Consider the following 23,226-nt stretch of genomic DNA (forward strand, 5'->3'; position numbering starts at 1 on the left):
CCTCTAGCATTGATCCTCAAGGCAGATATGTTATTGCCGATGTAACATTAGACCAGACCAGATTTTATCTGAATTTACTATTTGCCAGACCCCCCTGAAGTATTTAGGGGTTCTCATCCCAAGGCAACTATCTCTGTTCTACTCAGCTAATTTCAAACCAATTTTGCTCTCTATTCAAAAATCTATAACTAATTGGATGAAGCTACCATTGTCTATGTCAGGCAGGATAACTGTTATTAAAAGTATTATTTTCCCAAAACTTTCTTACCTCCTGCAAATGCTCCCTTTGATGCTGTCTATTGAAGATGCTTTCTCCCTTAGAAAACAGTTTTCCACTTTTATCTGGAATGAGAAGAAAGCACGCATATCCTACATGAAATTGATACTACCTAAGTCTCTGGGGGGCCTTAGTCTTCCAGATGCAACGGTTTTCTCGCAGGCCGCTTTATTTAGACATGTTATAGATTGGTTTCTCCAACAATCACTTTTTTCCAACTACACCTTAGAAAAAGCCCTATTCCATCCCTACTCACCTAGTGCACTTCTACATATCCCTTTGAAACAACTTCCCCCGGGCATACTCTCAAATATTCTTTTCACATACATTTATAAGGCTTGGCGCACTATCAACAATAAACTGAATAGAAATTTTACGTATTCTCCGTATATCACATTTTGGGGTAATGCTGCCTTCCCCTCTGATTTGGATAATGTTACTTATGTACAATGGAGAGACAGAGGTATATCTGCTATTAAATATGTGTTTGACCCTGGAGGCAACTTGCGCCCATTTGCTTATTTTCAAGAAACATGGCAGATAGGTCATAAATGCTTCTTTATGTATCTTCAAGTCAGGCTATTTATCCAAACTAGACCTAAAGCCCTGGAGGATTGCAGTGATGTAGATCAAATAATGGCTGTTATGTCCTTTTATATCATCTAAACCCGCCGTGGCCAACCTGTGGCTCTTGAGCCGCATGCAGCTCTTTCTTTATGCAAATGTGGCTCCCGACACTCAGTCACCTGACCACAACGGATCCTTGAAACTGGTGCACTCTAACCAGACACACAGCAGCACTACGGCAACTGAAAACTGAGGGAGCTAGATACTGGGCTGTAGTGACATATGATGGTGGGCTGGAGTGACACAGAAGGATCCTGGCAGGAGGGACATAATGGGGGAGCTGACTGGAGTGATACAGGCGGGTGCTGGCTGGAGTGACACAATGGGGAGCAGGCTGGAGTGACAAAGGAGAATCCTGGCAGGAGAGACACAATGGGGAGCTGACTGGAGTGACACAGGAGGGTGCTGGCTGGAATGACACATTGACACATAGGAGAGCAGGCTGGAGTGACACAGGAGGGTGCTGGCTGGAGTGACACATGGAGGAGCTGAAGTGTATTATGTGAATATGGCTTTCTCTAACGTCCTAAGTGGATGCTGGGGACTCTGTAAGGACCATGGGGATTAGCGGCTCCGCAGGAGACTGGGCACAACTAAAGAAAGCTTTAGGACTACCTGGTGTGCACTGGCTCCTCCCACTAAGACCCTCCTCCAGACCTCAGTTAGTATCTTGTGCCCGGCTGAGCTGGATGCACACTAGGGGCTCTCCTGAGCTCCTAGAAAGAAAGTATATTTAGGTTTTTTATTTTACAGTGAGATCTGCTGGCAACAGACTCACTGCAGCGAGGGACTAAGGGGAGAAGAAGCGAACCTACCTAACAGGTGGTAGTTTGGGCTTCTTAGGCTACTGGACACCATTAGCTCCAGAGGGATCGACCGCAGGACCCGACCTTGGTGTTCGTTCCCGGAGCCGCGCCGCCGTCCCCCTTACAGAGCCAGAAGCATGAAGAGTCCGGAAAATCGGCGGCAGAAGACTTCGGTCTTCACCAAGGTAGTGCACAGCACTGCAGCTGTGCGCCATTGCTCCTCATGTACACCTCACACTCCGGTCACTGATGGGTGCAGGGCGCTGGGGGGGGCACCCTGAGGGCAATATATGACACCTTGGCTGGCAAATCTACATCATATATAGTCCTAGAGGCTATATAGATGTAAAATTACCCCTGCCAGTATTCCAGAAAAAGCGGGAGAAAGTCAGTTGAAAAAGGGGCGGGGCTTCTCCCTCAGCACACTGGCGCCATTTTCTCTTCACAGTGCAGCTGGAAGACAGCTCCCAAGGCTCTCCCCTGTAGTTTTCAGGCTCAAAGGGTTAAAAAGAGAGGGGGGGCACTAAATTTAGGCGCAATATATGTATACAAGCAGCTATTTGGGGAAAAATCACTCAGTTATAGTGTTAATCCCTGCATTATATAGCGCTCTGGTGTGTGCTGGCATACTCTCTCTCTGTCTCCCCAAAGGACTTTGTGGGGTCCTGTCCGACAGGTATTAACCGACAGTGTCAACTCCTTACATAAAAGGCTGGATGACGTAACAGCTGTGGGACAGCCGGCTTCTCAGCCCGTGCCTGCCCAGGAGTCTCAAAGGCCATCAGGGGCTCAAAAAACGCCCGTTACCTCAGATGGCAGACACAGATGTCGACACGGAGTCTGACTCCAGTGGCGACGAGGTTGAGACATATACACAATCCACTAGGAACATCCGTTACATGATCTCGGCAATGAAAAATGTGTTACGCATTTTCTGACATGAACCCAAGTACCACATAAAAGGGGTTTTATTTTTGGGGAGAAAAAGCAGCCAGTGTTTTGTTCCCCCATCAGATAAATGAATGAAGTGTGTAAAGAAGCGTGGTTTCCCCCGATAAGAAACTGGTAATTTCTAAAAAGTTACTGATGGCGTACCCTTTCCCGCCAGAGGATAGGTCACGTTGGGAGATATCCCTTAGGGTGGATAAGGCGCTCACACGTTTGTCAAAAGGTGGCACTGCCGTCTTAGGATACGGCCACCTTGAAGGAACCTGCTGATAAAAAGCAGGAGGCGATCCTGAAGTCTGTATTTACACACTCAGGTTATATACTGAGACCTGCAATTGCCTCAGCATAAATAGGGCTGCTGCAGCGTGGTCTGATACCCTGTCAGATAATATTAATACGCTAAGACAGGGATAATATTTTGCTAACATTGAGCATATTTAAGACGTTGTCTTATATATAAAGGATGCACAGAGGGATATTTGCCGGCTGGCATCCAGAATTAATGCAATGTCCATTCTGCCAGGAGGGTATTAGAAACCCGGCAGTGGACAGGTGATGCTGCCTGTAAAAGGCACATGGAGATTCTGCCTTATAAGGGAGAGGAATTGTTTGGGGATGGTCTCTGGGACCTCGTATCCACAGCAACAGCTGGGAAGAAAATTTTTTACCTCCAGGTTTCCTCACAGCCTAAGAAAGCACCGTATTTTCAGGTACAGTCCTTTCGGCTTCAGAAAAGCAAGCGGGTCAAAGGCGCTTCCTTACTGCACAGAGACAAGGGAAGAAGGAAAAAAGCTGCACCAGCAGCCAGTTCCCAGGATCAAAAATCTTCCCCCGCTTCCTCTGAGTCCACCGCATGACGCTGGGGCTCCACAGGTGGAGACAGGTGCGGTAGGGGCGCGTCTCGGGAACTTCAGGGTCCAGTGGGCTTGCCCACAGGTGGATCTCTAGGTTCTGCAAATAGTATCACAGGGATACGGGCTGGAGTTCGAGGCGACTCCCCCTCGCCGTTACCACACATCAGCCTTGCCGGCTGCCCTCGGAGAAAGGGAGGTAGTACTGGCGGCAATTCACAAGCTGTACTTCCAGCAGGTGAAAGCAAGGTACCCCTCCTTCAACAAGGCCGGGGTTACTATTCCAAAATGTTGTGGTACCGAAACCAGACGGTTCGGTGAGACCCATTCTAAAATTGAAAGCCTTGAACACTTATATACGAAGGTTCAAGTTCAAAATGGAATCGCTCAGGGCGATTATTGCAAGCCTGGAGAATTTCATGGTATCACTGGACATCAAGGATGATTACCTGCATGTCCCTATTTACCCTCTTCACCAGGAGTACCTCAAAATTGTGGTACAGGATTGTCATTACCAATTCCAGACGTTGCCGTTGGTCTGTCCCCGGCACCGAGGTATTTACCAAGGTAATGGCCGAAATAATTATCCCGTACTTGGACGATCTCCTTATAAAGGCGAGGTCCAGGGAGCAGTTGTTCGTCGGAGTAGCACTATCTCGGGAAGTGCTACAACAGCACGGCTGGATTCTGAATATTCCAAAGTTGCAGCAGGTTCCTACGACGCGTCTACATTTCCTGGGTATGGTTCTGGACACAGAACAGGATAAAAAGGGTTTCTCCCGGAGGAGAAGTCCAAGGAGTTGTTGTCTCTAGACAGAGACCTCCTAATAAGTATACAGGTGTCGGTGCATCAATGCACGCGAGCCCTGGGAAAGATGGTAGCTTCTTACGAAGAAATTCCATTCGCCAGGTCCCATGCAAGGATTTTCCAGTGGGATCTGTTGGACAAGTGGTCCGGGTCGCATCTTCAGATGCATCGGCGGATAACCCTGTCTCCAAGGGTCAGGGTGTTGCTGTTGTGGTGGCTGCAGAGTGCTCATCTTCTAGGGGGCCGCAGATTCGGCATACAGGACTGGGTCCTGGTGACCACGGATGCCAGCCTTCGAGGCTGGGGGGCAGTCACACAGGGAAGGAACTTCCAAGGCTATGGAAAAGTCAGGAGACTTCCCTACACATAAATATTCTGGAACTAAGGGCCATTTACAATGCCCTAAGTCAGGCTAGACCCCTGCTTCAACACCGGCCGGTGCTGATCCTGTCAGACAACATCACGGCGGTCGCTCATGTAAACCGACAGGTCGGCACAAGAAGCAGGATGGCGATGGCAGAAGCCACAAGGATTCTCCGATGGGCGGAAAATCATGTGTTAGCACTGTCAGCAGTGTTCATTCCCGGAGTGGACAACTGAGAAGCAGACTTTCTTAGCAGACACGACCTCCACCCGGGAGAGTGGGGACTTCATCCAGAAGTCTTCCAAATGATTGTACACCGTGGGGAAAGGCCACAGGTGGACAGGATGGCGTCCCGCCTCAACAAAAAGCTACAAAGATATTGCGCCAGGTCAAGGGACCCTCAGGCGATAGCTGTGGATGCTCTGGTAACACCGTGGGTGTACCAGTCGGTGTATGTGTTCCCTTCTCTGCCTCTCATACCCAGGGTAATGAGAATAATAAGAAGGAGAGGAGTAAGACCTATACTCATTGTTTCGGGTGGCCAAGAAGAGCTTGGTACCCAGAACTCCAAGAAAGGATCTCAGAGGACCCATGGCCTCTGCCGCTCAGACAGGACCTGCTGCAGCAGGGGCCCTGTCTGTTCCAAGACTTACCGCGGCTGCGTTTGACGGTATGGCGGTTGAACGCCGGATCCTGAAGGAAAAGGGCATTACGGAGGAAGTTATCCCTACGCTATTTTAAGCTAGGAAAGAAGTGAACGCAAACCATTATAACCTCATATGGCGGAAATATGTTGCGTGCTGTGAGGCCAGTAAGGCCCCAAAGGGGGAATTTCAGCTAGGTCGATTTCTGCACTTCCTACAAGTCAGAGGTGACTATGGGCCTAAAATTGGATTCCATTAAGGTCCAGATTTCGGCTCTATCGATTTTCTTCCAAAATAGAACTGGCTTCACTGCCTGAAGTTCAGACTTTTGTTAAGGGAGTGCTGCATAGTCAGCCCCCGTTTGTGCCTCCAATGGCACCGTGGGATCTCAACGTAGTGTTGGATTTCCTGAAATCGCATTGAGTTGAGCCACTTAAATCCGTGGAGCTACAATACCTCACGTGGAAAGTGGTCATGCTGTGGGCCTTGGCGTCGGCCAGGCGTGTATCAGAATTGGCGGCTTTGTCAAAAGCCCTTATCTGTATTTTATTTGGATAAGGCGGAATTGAGGACTCGTTCCCAATTCCTTCCTAAGGTGGTAGCAGTTTTTCATGTGAACCAACCTATGGTGGTGCCTGCGGCTACTTGGGACTTGGAGGATTCCAAGGTTCTGGACGTAGTCAGGGCCCTGAAAAGTACATGTTTCCAGGACGGCTGGAGTCAGGAAAACTGACTCGCTATTTATCCTGTATGCACCCAATAAGCTGGGTGCTCCTGCTTCTAAGCAGACTATTGCTCGCTGGATCTGTAGCACGATTCAACTTGCACATTCTGCGGCTGGACTGCCGCACCCTAAATCTGTGAAAGACCATTCCACGAGGAAAGTGGGCTCTTCTTGGGCGGCTGCCCGAGGAGTCTCGGCTTTACAAATTTGCCGAGCTGTTACTTAGTCGGGTTCAAACACTCTTGCAAGAGTCTACAAGTTTGATACACTTACTGAGGAGGACCTAGAGTTTGCTCATTCGGTGCTGCAGAGTCATCCGCACTCTCCCGCCCGTTTGGGAGCTTTGGTATAATCCCCATGGTCCTTACGGAGTCCCCAGCATCCACTTAGGACGTTAGAGAAAATAAGATTTTACTCACCGGTAAATCTATTTCTCGTAGTCCGTAGTGGATGCTGGGCGCCCATCCCAAGTGCGGATTGTCTGCAATACTTGTTTATAGTTATTGCCTAACTAAAGGGTTATTGTTGAGCCATCTGTTGAGAGGCTCAGTTTGTTATCATACTGTTAACTGGGTATAGGATCACGAGTTATACGGTGTGATTGGTGTGGCTGGTATGAGTCTTACCCGGGATTCAAAATCCTTCCTTATTGTGTCAGCTCTTCCGGGCACAGTATCCTAACTGAGGTCTGGAGGAGGGTCTTAGTGGGAGGAGCCAGTGCACACCAGGTAGTACTAAAGCTTTCTTTAGTTGTGCCCAGTCTCCTGCGGAGCCGCTAATCCCCATGGTCCTTACGGAGTCCCCAGCATCCACTACGGACTACGAGAAATAGATTTACCGGTGAGTACAATCTTATTTTTTCAATATATTTTATGTGGATCTGGATTTTTAAATTATTTTATGTAGAAGTGTCTTTCTGCTGCTGGGTACATTGGGCTCCACAAGTCTGGACAATGGGGTGTAGAGTAGGATCTTGATCCGAGGCACCAACAGGCTCAAAGCTTTGACTGTTCCCAGAATGCACAGCGTCGCCTCCTATATCACCCCGCCTCCCAGCACAGGAGCTCAGTTTGTCAGTTGGTGCTGCAGTAAGCAGGCACTTAACAGAGGGACTGCTCCAAGCAGCCCTGAGAAAAGATTTTTATGAGGAAAAAAGTGAAGACTTCAAGGGCAGCAGCGGTGGTAAATGTTTTGTGACATTCACTGCTGCAGCTCCAGCTCCCTCCAGCGGCGCTGTACACTCCCAAGCCCTGGTTGCCGGGTACCTACAGCGGAGGCTCCGGTTTACTTCATGTTAGGCACACACGGATGGGGCTCTCTAGGATCGCGTGGCCGCGCTTTGGGAGGTGGTAAGTGGGTTCCGCTCGCGGGACCCGGTCTTTATCGCGATCCGGCGCAGTCAGTTGTAGGCGGGCCACGTGCGGTGGACACTGGCAGTACAGGCGATCCCACTAGATCACCAGGGCATGGGCGCAGGTCAGGTTTTCTCTTAAAACCGATTTTAATATCGCCCACAGTACCCGGTGGTTTTGCCAGCAAGGGGGATAAGGCTTAGACCTGTAGCCCCTCCCCCAGACCCAGGGCGCCATTTCTAGCAAGTGTTCCCGCCCTGGAGCTGCATCTCTGTCTTTCCTCACTCCCTGTCAGTGTCTGCGGTGCCATTACTCCTCAGCTCACTGTTCCTGGGACTGCTTGGGCAAATCCTCCTATGTAAAGCCGCCTGGTTGTCAGCGCTGTGCCTTTACATGACACTTAAGTATTCTACCTGCCTTTTTAGTCAGTGTTAGTTAAGAAAGAGTGCATTTAGTCAGGGTTTTATAGTACAATTACCCTGTGATATACATCCAGTTTCTTACTGTGTAGTGTTATATCTATTGACTATATAGCTGTGTAAGCTAGACCAGTGCAGTATTGTCTGTAATAACCTCTGCATTGTACAAACTGTGACTATTTGTGTGTGCATTAATAGCTGAGTGGTGTCCATCTCGTGTCTTTCACTCAACTTGCTATCCCTATATTCTATAACCTGAGGGGCCTTGGTGCGTCAGGTGTTATTTAATATAGGATTTTCACAAAGATATACTGTATTACGTATTTTTCTCTGTGATTTAGTCACCATATCTCTCCTTTATCTCTGCTGGTGCTGACTACACTGCGCAGGGGTTTGGGTTTAGGGATATAGTGCTGCTAATAATTGTACTGTGTTACCTCATACTGCAAGTTATATCATGTCTGCTTCTGAGGGTAATGGTTCTGGGGCGGAATACACTGCTGGTGTTGCTGAAGCCACAGGCACATATGGGGAGAATATAGCAGCTGTGGGCTCTGGTTCTGGGGGCTCCTTGCCCCCCAGTGGGACGGTGGCAACGGAGGCACATACTGACCCTCCGTGGGCCGCTTTTTCCACGCTTCTGCATACGCTAGTTCATAAACTAACACCTCCTATGGGACCCCCAATGCCGGTACAACCGTATGTGGTCCCTGCAGCTATCCCGCCGTGGGCGGACGATTTATCTGCTCAATTAAATAAGTTGAACCAGTCCCTGACTACTAAAAAGTCTGACCAACGCTCGCCTAAGTCCAAGAGGTCCTCTAAGCGAGTGCTCGTCTCCTCACAATCCACTGCTGTCACTGACACCTCGTCTGATGAAGACAGCACATACACTGACCCCACAGGTTCTGACTCAGATACGGCTGATGGGGAGGGTAGTTCACATGTGGATGTTCCTGATCTTTTGGAGACTATTAAGTTAATTCTGCAGATTACGGATGATCTCGAGCCATCCGTTCCTCCTAAGAAACCAGATAGGTTCAAGCGTCAGAGGGTGATTAAACAAGTTTTACCTCACTCTGACCACCTAGTGGATATACGTCAGGAACCCTGGCAAAGCCCGGGTACGAAGTTTGTGCCTCAACAGAAGATGCTGGCTCGCTATCCCCTCGCGCCAGAGCTGTTTAAGAATTGGGAAACACCTCCTCCAGTAGACTCACATGTGGCTAGGATGGTGGTTTCCTCAGCTCTACCTGTCTCTACCGTCACGTCTCTAAAAGAGCCTACGGATAAACGTGTCGAGGGTTGTCTAAAAGCGATTTACACCCTCACGGGTGCTGCACAAAGGCCCACTATTGCAGCTACATAGGCGGCAGAGGCTATTGAAGCATGGGCCCTAGAGTTGGAAGCTGAAATCTCCTCTGACCATGCTAGACAATGCTTGTCATATATTGTCACAGCTTCTCGCTATATTAAAGAGGCGGCTTCTGATGCCGGTATCCTAGCAGCCAAGGCCTCTACTACGTCAGTCCTGGCTCGCAGGATATTGTGGCTGAGATCCTGGTCTGTGGATCTGGACTCTAGAAAAACCCTGGAGGTACTCCCTTTCAAGGGGGATATTCTGTTTGGGGAGGACTTAAATAAGATAGTGGCTGACTTGGCTACTGCTAAAACTGCCTGTCTGTCTAATACAGCTCTTTCTGTTTTGAAGGCCAAAGGCACGTCCTTTCGCCCCTTTTGTCCTTCAGATAAAGCAAAAGGTCAGGCGTACCATAAGCAGGCCCGCACTTCCAAACCTGGTAAGCCGAAGCCAAAAGAGCCTGGGCTGCCCGTCAGCCAGCAGCCAAGACCGAAAAGCGCGCCGCATGACGGTGCAGGCCTACCCCTGGGGGATCCCAGGGTGGGGGGCCGGCTTCTAGGGTATACCCAGGAATGGTTGATGATCACTTCAGATGCCTGGGTACGGGAAGTCATCACTTGAGGTTACGCCATAGCCTTCAAAAACCAACCCCCTCATCGATTTTGCCAGACAGACGTCCCGTCGGACCAGACAAAGGCAAACACTCTGCATTCGGTGGTACAGACCCTCCTGGATACAGGAGTCGTAGTACAGGTGCCTCTTGCTCAGAGGGGCCGGGGGTACTATTCTCCGCTGTTTCTAGTCCCGAAACCGAATGGGTCCTCCCGGCCCATACTCAACCTCAAGGCACTGAACAAGTTTGTGAAGGTTTCCAAGTTTCGTATGGAAACCCTTCACTCTATAGTTCTAGCCTTGGAACCTGGGGACTACATGGTCTCCCTGGACATACAGGATGCTTACCTGCATATTCCTATAGCAGTGTCACATCAACAATACCTGAGGTTCGCTATTGGCAACCTCCATTAACAGTTTCAGGCGTTACCTTTTGGTTTAACAACGGCTCCGCGAGTCTTCACCAAAGTTATGGCGGTGATGACGGTGGTACTCCTCCATCAAGGGGTCAGGATACTGCCGTATCTAGACAACTTGTTAATCCTGGCAAATTCCCCAGATCTTTTCCTGCGTCATCTGGATATGACGGTCCGGTTTCTACAAGCCCACGGGTGGCTCATCAACTGCAAGAAATCCTCCCTTGTCCCTGCTCAGAGCATGGTGCATCTGGGAGCACTGTTGGACACTCACAACCAGAGGTTGTTCTTGTCTCAGGAGAAAGTCCTGAAACTTCAGGACAGGATTCGTTGCTTCCTTTCTCGTCCGCAAGTGTCGATGCATTCGGCAATGCAGGTGCTGGGCCTCATGGTGTCAGCATTCGACATGGTGGAGTATGCTCAATTCTCGCCCCTTCCAGAAGCTGATTTTAGCCAAGTGGGAAGGCCTGCCTCACCGGATCAGGTCTCAAATTATCTCTTTAACTCCGGAGGTCCGTCTGTCGCTGCTCTGGTGGCTGCAGGACCGACAATTGTGCAGTGGCCGTCCCTTCTGGATATCCAACTGGGTCCTGTTGACGACAGATGCCAGTGTAAGAGGTTGGGGCGCGGTGCTGGAGCAGCACTCCTTGCAGGGTCGGTGGACCAAGGAGGAATCTCTCCTCTCGATCAACATTCTGGAATTGCGGGCGGTCTTCAATGCGTTGAACCTAGCCCAGCATTTGATTCAGAACCGTCCTGTTCAAGTACAGTCGGACAACGCCACCACAGTGGCTTACATAAATCCTCAAGGCGGCACTCGAAGCCGTTTGGCAATGAAGGAAGCCTCACAGATTCTACGTTGGGCAGAACGCCATCTACCGGCAATATCGGCAATATTCATTCCGGGAGTCCTGAATTGGGAAGCGGACTTTCTCAGTTGTCAGGACGTGCATGCCGGCGAGTGGGGCCTCCATCCAGAAGTGTTTCAACTCCTCGTGGAAAGGTGGGGTCTTCCAGATGTGGATCTGATGGCGTCTCGACACAATCACAAGGTTCCGGTCTTCGGAGCAAGGACAAGGGATCCTCAAGCAGCATTCGTGGATGCGCTGGCAGTGCCGAGGAGGTTTCGGCTGCCGTACGTGTTCCCTCCGGTGTCACTCCTGCCCAGGGTAATTCAGAAGTTCAAGCAAGAAAAAGGGAAATCTGCTTCTCATAGCTCCGGTGTGGCCCAGACGGCACTGGTTCTCAGACCTGCAAGGCCTATGGTCAGAGCGTCCACTTCTACTTCCACAATGCCCAGACCTCCTCGTTCAGGGCCCCTGTAACTACCAGGACCTAGCCTGGCTGTCTTTGACGGCGTGGCTCTTGAAGCTTCCGTCTTAAGAGCTAAGGGTTTTTCTGAAGAGGTCATTAAAACTATGTTGCGGGCCCGGAAACCGGCCTTTGCTCGGATTTACCATCGGGTCTGGCATTTCTACTTTGGTGTGCATCTAACCATTATGACGCTTCCAAGTTTAGTACAGCCAAACTTTTGGCTTTTCTACAGCAGGGCCTAGATTTAGAAAACTATACAAAAAATATATAAAAAGCGCTATACTGGAATATGAATCGGTTGTCACAATTAATTGGCACCAATATAGACTGCAGCCCTCAAAAAAAGAGATTTATTGATATATTTAAACCTTATAATTATACATAAAAAACAATGTACCATTCAACTACTTTTCCTCAAATGTATCAATTGAAATAAAATGAAATAAAAATATATATAATATACATTGGAAATTGACTGCTGGCACAGCCATATGCAATATTTCTACTTATGGATACATATAAACTGATCATACCATCTGAAACAATTGTATCACAGTGAGATATTCTTTTGGATCCAGCCTCCTGTGAAGTATATGTCCAGACTTATCCAGAGGATTAAAATTCCACACGCAGTGGTATTTAAATACTTGTATCCTCCCGCTGGTAGATGATAATATTCACAGTGCTGTTAGAAACGGATCTTTTAATAGTTATTACCCCCTGCAATATCAAGGACCTTTTGTTGAAAGTTTCTACTCATCAACATTAGAAGATTTTAGAAACATGTGTCAAAATCCGGTTTCATTTAAAAGTAAGGATAATTTATCAAAGAAAGAAAGACAGGCACTAAAGAGACTAATGGGGGACAGAGAGCTAATTATTAAGCAAGCAGACAAAGGGGGGGGGGGGGGCTTGTTATCCAAAACTTACAAGACTATCTAGAAGAAGCATTGAGACAATTAAATAATGAAAGGTATTATAAGAAACTGGGTTCCAACCCGACTCTGCAATTTCAAAAAGAAATAAAAGATTTGTTAGATAAAGCATTAGAAAAGGATGTTATATCCAAAGAAGAATGGCAATTTCTTTTCAATCAATATCCAGTTACACCGATTTACTACCATTTGCCAAAAATCCATAAATGCTTAGAACATCCACCAGGACGCCCGATAATTTCGGGTATAAACTCAATGACATCTAACCTGTCAGCCTATATAGATACTCAAATACAGAGGCATGTGATATCCTTGAAATCCTACATTAAGGATACTACACACTTCCTACAAAAATTGGAAAGTGTTGAATGGAAGAGTACGTACAAACTCCTCACCTGTGATGTTGAGGCATTATATACGAATATCCCGCACTCCACTGGACTGTCTGCAGTAGATTATTATTTGAAGCAAGATACAGCACGTTCTGATTTATCACGGGAGTTCATTTTAACATCAATTAAATTTATATTAACTCACAATTATTTTTTGTTTGACACAAAATATTATTTACAGACACATGGGACCGCCATGGGGACCAGGTTCGCGCCGAGCTTCGCCAACCTCTATATGGGACTCTTTGAGGAGCGCCTCATTTGGGGTGGCGGGTTCGGTGCGAGCTTGGTCCTCTATGGGAGGTTTATAGATGATTTATATTTTAGACAGCGCCCTCAATTTGTGGTTTTTGCATTGGGCCTAGATTTAGGCCTGCGTCTAGCCTCCCTCTAGGTTCATATTTCTGCCTTGTCGTGTGGTTTCAGAGAAAAATTGCGACTTTACCTGATGTTCATACTTTCACTCAGGGTGTGTTGCGTATCCAACCTCCCTATGTCCCGCCTGTGGCTCCTTGGGACTTGTCGGTGGTTTTGGAGGCGTTGCAGGAGCCTCCATTTGAACCTCTTGGTTCAGCTGACCTTAAGTGGCTTTCCCTTAAGGTAGTGTTCTTGCTGGTGATAAAGGGATCCCCAGGAAAGGGCACCCTTTGCTTAACCAAGTTCAAGCACGCATTCAGTCAGTCAACATCAGGTTCATACACGGCTGCAGCCAGTGACCAGTCAACAAAATAACCTTTGTAATAACTAGCCACACGTGTATTAAGTGGAAAGTAATAGAGCAGAGAGAGAGCTTTATTTCCTACCAGCAGTACATTATAAAGTGATACAAATTAACATATTGTGTCGTCGATTCCTGACACGAAGCTCAATCCTATTGGCTAATAAAACTCCTATCTTATACGTAATATATTTGCCAACGCCTATATTTTTTTATACTGTATGTGCTTTTAAATGGGTTAGTTAGGGGAATTTTGCTAACAGTGAGACATGCTATGTCTAATTATGTTTTTCACACCTCCCTTACCGCAAACCACTGGACACCTGTGAAGCATATATGTCTAGCTGCTGACATTTACATTTTACTCAGAAAAGTAATAAAAATAGATCATAAGAAGGTTTCAATATAGTAAACTCAAAGTGCAACGCCTTGCAGTTCTTTCCTATATCAACTCTGATATGATAAACAATTATAAACAGCTTAGCAATATGGAGTCTATGAACAAAGATGGTTTCCATCTTTATCACTGGCTATTGCCTCAGCTAGAAGAGTGTCGGATTTAGGTGCCTTGTCTTGTAGTTCCCCATATCTGATTTTTCACCATGACCGGGCGGTTCTTAGGACTCGTCCAGGATATTTACCTAAGGTGGTTTCTTCGTTCCACCTTAATCAGGAGGTTGTAGTTCCAGCTTTTGTCTCTCCTGATTTGTTTCCCAAAGAGCGGTCTTTGGATGTGGTACGGGCTCTCCGTATCTATGTGAAGATAACTGCTTCTATTCGAAAGTCTGATTCTCTCTTTGTTTTGTTTGGATTTCACAAACGTGGCTGGCCTGCTCACAAGCAGACCCTGGCCAGGTGGATTAGAATGGTGATTGCGCATGCTTATGTGAAGGCTGGTCTGTCAGCTCCTGTTCACATTACGGCCCATTCTACTCGTCCTGTTGGACCTTCTTGGGTGGCCCAACGTGGTGCGACCTTTGATCAATTGTGCAAGGCGGCTACGTGGTCCTCCGGGAACACGTTCATAAGGTTCTATGCCTTCGATACTGCCGCTTCCCAGGATGCTTCCTTTGGACGCCGGGTTCTTGTTCCCGCTACAGTGCGTCCCTTCCCATAAGGAACTGCTTTAGGACATCCCCATTGTCCAGACTTGTGGAGCCCAGTGTACCCCGCAGCAGAAAACGAGTTTTATGGTAAGAACTTACCCTTGTTAAAACTCTTTCTGCGAGGTACCCTGGGCTCCACAAAGCACCCACCCTGACGCACTTAGCTTCTTTGGGTTGATATGGCATTAGCCGCTGACACTTTTCTTGTCGTGAGAGTGTGGTGTATGTGGCTACTAACCGTTGTCGTCTCTTTTCCTGCTACTGCATTGGGCTGGTTAACTAAACTGAGCTCCTGTGCTGGGATGTGGGGTGATATAGGAGGCGACGCTGTGCATTCTGGGAACAGTCAAAGCTTTGAGCCTGTTGGTGCCTCGGATCAAGATCCTACTCTACACCCCATTGTCCAGACTTGTGGAGCCCAGTGTACCTCGCAGAAAGAGTTTTAACAAGGGTAAGTTCTTACCATAAAACTCGTTTTTTCATTGTATTTTACGTTCATTCTGGCTTTTAAAATGTATTTTATATGGATCTGGCATTTTCATTGTATTTTATACCAGGGGTGTGGCCTAGCAGGCACAAGGTCACAGCCCATTTTTGTACATGCGCCTTCGGCTTGATGTCGGCTCTTTGACGTACCTAACAAGATTTGTTGGCTCTTTGTCTCTGGTTAGCCACCCCTGATCTAAACCATACACATTGAGGTACCTGTATACTTACCTAATTGCACCCACTGCTTATAAAGCTTGGGCACGCACAATAGATGCCTTGTCTTCTGACATACCTTTGATTCAGTCTCAAGAGGATTTACTCTCCCCGATAGCGACCTCCATAAAATTTCTTACCTCAGCAGTTCTACAGGAGGTGCATCTTAAAGTAGTAAATAGAGCCTTCATTTCCCAATCCCAGAGGAAATATATGGTTCCTAATGAATCAGGTCAATGCCCTAAATGCCATTCACAATTTGCTACCTTTTTCCACAATTTTTGGAGTTGTGGAAAGGTGCTACGTTTTTGGAATAAGGTTGTACTATTCATTAATACTGTCTTCTCTCTACAATTGGGCCTTGTTTGCTACTTAATTTTGCAGGTTGGGATCTTGGACCCAACTCGAAGCATATTAGACCTGTAATTATTGTTATTCTCACACTGGCGAAAAAAGTCCTACTGAATCATTGGATTTCATCTGCCCCCCCTAATGCTTTTAGAAGTCAAACAGTAGATTCTGCAGGTTTTATATTATGAACGACATTGTTCATTTCCTGATATTGAAAGGGGAGTGATCCGTTTTTATAATAAGTGGGAAATATATATTGAACATCTTCCTCATGTGGAGCAATTGAGAATACAGAAGATCTTTGAATCTACTAGTTGGTATTACCTGAAACAACTGTCGTAACCAATGTTTTATCTGATTCCTCATTGATATTTTCTCTGTGATTTTATGTACCGAAATGTGTCCATGGGATGCTCTTCTCTACCTCCCCTCCCCCCTAGCACTTTTTTTTTGTCTACGTGTATTCTCTCATCCCTGTTGTGCTACCCTCTGCCATCCCTAAAAAAAAAAAAAAGCTAAATAAACACATACATTTCTGAGTCTAAATATTTAAACCAAAAAATTAACCAAAAACTGCATTAAAATCAAGGAAAAATGCAATGTATGTAATAATTCATATAAAAAAATTGGGTGAGAAATATAAAACATGAAAAATTCAAATAACATTTCTTATAAAACAGACTTGCGTATTCTTACTGTATGGCGCTATTTTAAAATTCAGAAGGTGGACAGGTGCCAGAAGCTGTACAGGGTTGCAGCAGCTGCTGAGTGTTTATGTAAGCATGCAGTGTGGCAGTCCTTGAAGTCTTGAAACAGTGTGGTAAAAACATGAGTTTTTATGCATAAGATACCTTAGCGGTGTGTTATTTTCTCCTGTGGCAGCTCAAACCTTCTTCCTCAGCTAAGTGAGTTTTGTTGTTTTCTTATTCAAAAACCACATCTCCCCCAAAGCTCCATGGTGTTTGGCTCCAATGACTGACTGTTCCCAGGGTGGGGGAGGACACGGCAGCTGTTCTGGGTATACAGCGGTGTCCAGCTGTTTCCTGGTGTATATGTGTTAAGGGTTGGTTAAACCTACACGTTTCACCCTGTAAGGGGTTTTCTCAGGGTCATGTGTGGCTTTGTCTTCAGGATGCTTCTCTTACAGCAGGCATCTGGTAACTGTAGTACCCTGCCGCTTTGTCTCTGCATGCATTCTTGCAACTACCAGTGTGCATGCTCAGGTGCCTGGTTATGTTGAAAAGGGTATCAGGTCTCTAGGTCGACCACACTTAGGTCGACAATGTCTAGGTTGACCACTATAGGTCGACATGGTTTTTAGGTCGACAGGGACTCTAGGTCGACATGAAAAAAGGTCGAAATTAGTTTTTCACTTTTTATTTCATTTTTTAAAACTTTTTCCTACTTTACCATCCACGTGAACTACAATTGAGAACGGTAACCTTGCCCGAAGCATTGCGAGTGAAGCAAGCCATGCGAGGGGACACAGTGCACTAATTGGGGTTCCCGGTCACTGTACGGAGAAAACAACACCAAAAAAAGTGAAAAAACTCATGTCTACCTAGAGTCCTCTGTCAACCTACTACTGTCGACCAATAGTGGTCGACCTAATTGTGGTCGACCTTGCATACCACAACCACCATGCAGAATGTGATTGAATATTTGACCACCTCTTTCACAGTGGGTTAAAAAAGGTAAGTCAAATTGATTTGTATGCTCTAAATACAACTATTTTGCAGCATTGAAAATATTATATATTACAAGCAGACTCAATAAATCACAAGCAGACACAATGTTTCTCTTATGTATCTATTCAACGGGTGTGGTATGCAAGGTCGACCACACTTAGGTCCACAGTGTCTAGGTCGATGAATTGTTTGGTCTGCTAGATGTGCCTGCCTCCTGACCCACACAATTGAAGATTCAGTGAATAAAGACCAGTACTCACGGCCCGATGCTGGAGAGATGTGTGCTGAGAGAACCGCTCAGCACACATCTCTCCCGGTGCTCAGCACAGCGCGATCTGTGCTGAGCGTGCGGGGGGAGACAGGGGGGGGGGGGCACTCATTTCACCCAGCGGGTGAAGTGAGCGACCCACTAGATCTAGCACCAGCGATAGCGATGCGCGGGGCTGCGCATCGCTATCGCTGTTAGGGCTACACACGGAGCGATCTTGCTGAAAATCTAAGCAATCTAGTCAGATTGCTTAGATTATCGCTCCGTGTGTACCCCCTTAAGAGATATTTAACCCTATTTTTATTGGTGTCTTGAACTCTTGCAGTTTGGTGCTTGACTGACTATCTTGAATTAGTAAATATAGCGTATGTTGGAAAAATGAATTTATATAATGTCATCTTCCCTCTCATTCTTTTGGTAGATTTAATTTGAGTGTTAAAGAATAAGGTAAATAAATTATGTTAAATGCGTCATAAACTGAAGAAAAAATTCTATTTGTTCTCTTGGTGACTCTGGTCTTTTGGTGTTGTATGTTAAGGAGGAACTGGATATCCGACCTAAAGTCTCTTCACTTCTCAGTCGCCTGGTGAGCTATACCAATCTGACACAGGGAGTGAAGGAGCATGATGAGGCTGAAAGCGCAGAGGGAGCACATAAAAAGGTATCTAAGGTAATGGTTTTGATAAATGAATGCTTGGTCCAAGTTTGCAAGTAAAAGTCAAATATTGAACTTTTAAGATGCCACATTTTTACTAGACCGAAAAATAGAAAAATTTGATGCATAACAATTTTATTATACTGTATTTTCACATTTTTTGAAACTTATTATTACATATTAATATTTATATTAATATTTCTAACCACAATATCATCATCTGTTTTCTTACTGTGTACAATTTTCTGAAGAAAAGCAGAAGGGGATGGAATCTGCACAAGATACTTATCCCAGGCTGGGTACACACTTGCCAATGTCCCTGACATAGTGCAAGATCCACCACAAACAATATAATTCATACACACTGAACGATATTGTTTGCGTCTCGTCAGTGATGCCATGCACCCACATCCAGGTGCATGCTGTCTTGTACAATATCTTTAGATTTCAAGTTGAAAACTAAAGATATTGTACCTCGTTAATGACCCGCGAGAGCACGCATTGTTAACAATATAGGGTATACACACTTTCTGATGTATACGATATATCGTCCGATCCGCTGGTTTGGACGATATATCGGGTGCACAACGGCAAGTGTGTACCCAGCCTTACAGTTGGCCAAGAGTGGTTTGAGTGTAGTGTGAGAGGTAGTCAAAATTGAGCCAATCAATTTCGACCTGTAAATGCACAGTTAGAATATTTAGCTACATACAGTTGTGCTCTTAAGTTTACATACCCTAGCAGAATTTGTGATTTCTCATACGTCCTAGAGGATGCTGGGGTCCATATCAGTACCATGGGGTATAGACGGGTCCACCAGGAGCCATTGGCACTTTAAGAGTTTAATCGTGTGGGCTGGCTCCTCCCTCTATGCCCCTCCTACCAGACTCAGTTTAGAAAATGTGCCCGTAGGAGCCGGTCACAGCTAGGGGAGCTCTACAGAGCTTCTTTAGAAAAAGTTTATTTTCTTTCTTTTCAGAGTTTTTAGTTTTACAGGGAGGCTGCTGGCGACAGCCTTCCTGCAGCGAGTCCGCCCTGCGGGGTCTTGAGTCACTGCTCCCGCTGACTGAACGTTAGGCTTCAGAGGGGTCTGATCGCGCCCTGCCGCAGGGAAACGCTCGCCCCGGCAGCCGGCCGCCACCCCCTCGGGAGCTGAAGATGGCGAGTGAGTCACTGCCCCCCCTTGCAAGCGGGGGCACAGTGTGAAGAAGGCGGCCTTAGGGTATGGAGTGCGGTCTCGCCTGCGCTCCGTGATGTCTCAGCGGTGGTGCGGCGCTGGGAGTGGCGCCCTGGGCCAGCGCCGGACCCTACACTGTCCACTGAAGTCTGTCGGGGTCTGCGGATCCAGGACAGCGCAACTCCTCCGGCCAGTATAATCTTTTGGTGAGCGGGAAGACAGCACCATTGAGGGGGCGGAGCTTCTCCTCAGAGCGGACCCAGCAGCGTTCAGCGCTATTTTCTCCTGCCTGCACTTACTACAAGTGGAACCAGGTCCCTCCAGAGCAATCTCCAGCTATCTGTACGGTACCAAGGGGCTTGTAGAAGGGGGGGCTGTATATACTGGCTGTGCCACCCATTAAGGGACACGGTCAGCGCTGGTTAGGGACTTCCTATACCTTTGATAGCGCTGTGTGAGGGTTGGCTCCAATCTCTGTGTTTCTCTGCCATTCTTGGGGGGGAAACTCTGTTTTCATAATACCCTGTGTGTTTGTGGGGTGTTTGAGTGTGTGTGCAACATGTCTAGGGGCATTGTTTCATATGCTGCAGAGGATTTGTCTTCCCAGGAAGACTCCATTCCATGTAATCAGGATTGCACTGTCTTAGCACAGATCCCAGCTAGAGAGCCAGAATGGTTAGTCTCTCTGAGGGGGACTATTTCTCAGATTTCTGATAGAGTTGCTAGGACTGAGCATGCCACTCAGGTCCTCCAGTCCTCTATTGTTGTATGGTGTGATACTGCATCCTTGGGGTCCCCTGCGGTACATTCTCACAAACGTGCACTTGCAATTTAGCAGGATGACACGGACACGGACACCGACTCTGATGCTGCAGACGGTGACGGGGATGTGTTGAGGGGGACAGCATCACTTGCCAAGGGGGTGCAGTTGATGATTGAGGCTGTTAGGGATGTTTTACACATTTCGGACACAGCTCCGGAACAGGTGGAGGAGGCCTTCTTCACAGATATTAAGAAGCCCCCCCCTCACTTTCCCGGCATCCAAAGAATTTAATGCTATCTTTGGAAAGGCCTGGGAAACTCCGGAGAAGAAATTCCAAATTCCCAAGAGGGTCTCGGTGGCTTTTCCCTTCCCAGAGGAAGATAGGAAGAGATGGGAGTCCCCGCCGATCGTAGACGCCTCGGTCTCCAGGCTGTCCAAATGTCCTTTATGATCCAAAGAAAATTGGATGTCCTGCTTTTAAGCAGTCGATTTCCCGCTGGATCAGGTTCACTATCCAGCGTGCCTATTACTCGGCAGGATTGCCGTGTCCGAAATCCATAAAGGCCCACTCTACTCGTAAAGTGGGCTCTTCCTGGGCGGCTGCCCGGGGTGTCTCAGCGGTACAACTCTGCCAAGCAGCTACTTGGTCTGGGTCGAACACGTTTGCCAAGTTTTACAGGTTCGATACATTGGCCTCTGATGACCAAGTTTGGTCAAGCAGTGTTGCAGGAGCTTCTGCGCCCTCCCTCCCGTACTGGGAGCTTGGTACATCCCCATGTTACTGATATGGACCCCAGCATCCTATAGGACGTAAGAAATAATAGGATTTTGGTTACCTACCGGTAAATCCTTTTCTCGTAGGCCATAGAGGATGCTTGGCGCCCGCCCAGCGCTTCGTTTTCCTGCGTTGTTTTTTATAGTTCAGTGCTACCTGGTTCCTAGGAAAGTTCTGTGTTATTTACTGTTTCAGCTGTTGCTGAGTTGTTCCGGCATGTTGGCCGGATTTGCATGTTGTGTGAGCTGGTATGAATTTCGCCACTATCTGTGTAATTCCTTCTCTCGAAGTATGTTGTCTCCTCAAGCACAGTTTCTAGACTGAGTCTGTTAGGAGGGACATAGAGGGAGGAGCCAGCCCACACTATTAAACTCTTAAAGTGCCAATGGCTCCTGGTGGACCCGTCTATACCCCATGGTACTGATATGGACCCCAGCATCCTCTACGGACTACGAGATAAGGATTTACCGGTAGGTAACAAAAATCCTATTTTTCTGGCCATTTGTCAGAGAATATGAATGATAACTCACAAACTTTTCTTTCAGTCATGGTTATTGGTTGGATGAAGCCATTTATTGTCAAACAACTGTGTTTACTCTTTTTAAATCATAATGACAACAGAAACTACCTAAATGACCCTGATCAAAAGTTTACATATCCTGGAGATTTTGGCCTGATAACATGCACACAAGTTTACACAAATGGGTTTGAATGGCTACTAAAGGTAACCATCCTCACCTGTGATCTGTTTTCTTGTAATCAGTGTGTGTGTGTATAAAAGGTCAGTGAGTTTCTGGACTCCTGAAAGACCCTTGCATCTTTCATCCAGTGCTGCACTGACGTGTCTAGATTCTGAGTTATGGAGAAAGTAAAAGTATTGTCAAAGGATCTGCGGGAAAAGGTAATTGAACTGTATAAAACAGGAAAGGGATTTAAAAAGATATCCAAGCAATTGAGAATGCCAATCAGCAGTGTTCAAACTCTAATTAAGAACTGGAAAATGAGGGATTCTGTGGAAACCAAATCACGGTCAGGTAGACCAACGAAAATTTCAGCCACAAATGCCAGGAAAATTGTTCAGAATGAAGAAAAATCCACAAATAACTTCACCTGAAATACAGGACTCTCTGAAAAAAAGTGGTGTGGTTGTTTCAATATGCACAATAAGGAGGCATTTGAAGAAAAATGGGCTGCATGGTCGAGTCGCCAGAAGAAAGCCATTACTACGCAAATGCCACAAAGCATCCCGCTTACAATACTCCAAACAGCACAGAGACAAGCCTCAAAACTTCTGGAACAAAGTCATTTGGAGTGATGAGACCAAAATTGAACCTTTTGGCCACAACCATAAATGTTACATTTGGAGTGGAGTCAACAAGGCCTATGATGAAAGGTACACCATTCCTACCGTGAAACACGGAGGTGGATCGCTGATGTTTTGGGAATGTGTGAGCTACAAAGGCACTGGAAACTTGGTCAAAATTGATGGCAAGATGAATGCAGCATGTTATCAGAAAATACTGGAGGAAAATTTGCACTCATCAGCCCGGAAGCTGCGCATGGGACGTACTTGGACGTTCCAACATGACAATGATCCAAAACACAAGGCCAAGTTGACTTGTCATTGGCTTCAGCAGAATAAAGTGAAGGTTCTGGAGTGGCCATCTCAGTCTCCTGACCTCAATATCATTGAGCCACTCTGGGGAGATCTCAAACGTGCAGTTCATGCAAGACAGCCCAAGAATTTACAGGAACTGGAGGCTTTTTGCCAAGAAGAATGGGCAGCTTTACCATCTGAAAAAATAAAGAGCCTCATCCACAACTACCACAAAAGACTTCAAGCTGTCAGTGATGTTAAAGGGGGCAATACAGGGTATTAAGAACTGGGATATGTAAACTTTTGATCAGGGTCATTTTGGTAGTTTCTGTTGTCATTATGATTTAAAAAGAGTAAACACAGTTGTTTGACAATAAATGGCTTCACCCAACCACTAACCATGAGTGAAAGAAAAGTTTGTGAGTTATCATTCATATTCTCTGACAAATGTCCAGAAAATCACAAATTCTGCTAGGGTATGTTAACTGTATATTGGCTACAGAGTCAAAAGTATATATATTGTGATTTAGGATATGTGGACCAGTAATGGTCTGGTATTTATAAATTACCATGTTTT

General features: G+C 46.6%; 1 protein-coding gene across 2 annotated transcripts in view; it reads left to right on the top strand.

The window, feature by feature from the left end:
* The window catches only part of SLC12A4 (solute carrier family 12 member 4), a 939,289-nt gene that overhangs the window by 223,043 nt on the left and 693,020 nt on the right, over window positions 1-23,226 (top strand). The window contains exon 3 of one of the 2 annotated variants that reach the window (XM_063945258.1): window positions 18,221-18,352. In XM_063945258.1, coding sequence (XP_063801328.1) covers window positions 18,221-18,352 — 132 coding nt within the window. The remainder of the gene's footprint in view (window positions 1-18,220; window positions 18,353-23,226) is intronic. The other variant, XM_063945259.1, reaches the window with a different exon arrangement.

The sequence above is a fragment of the Pseudophryne corroboree genome, chromosome 11 (genome assembly GCF_028390025.1).
Source record: "Pseudophryne corroboree isolate aPseCor3 chromosome 11, aPseCor3.hap2, whole genome shotgun sequence".
NCBI lineage: Eukaryota > Metazoa > Chordata > Amphibia > Anura > Myobatrachidae > Pseudophryne > Pseudophryne corroboree.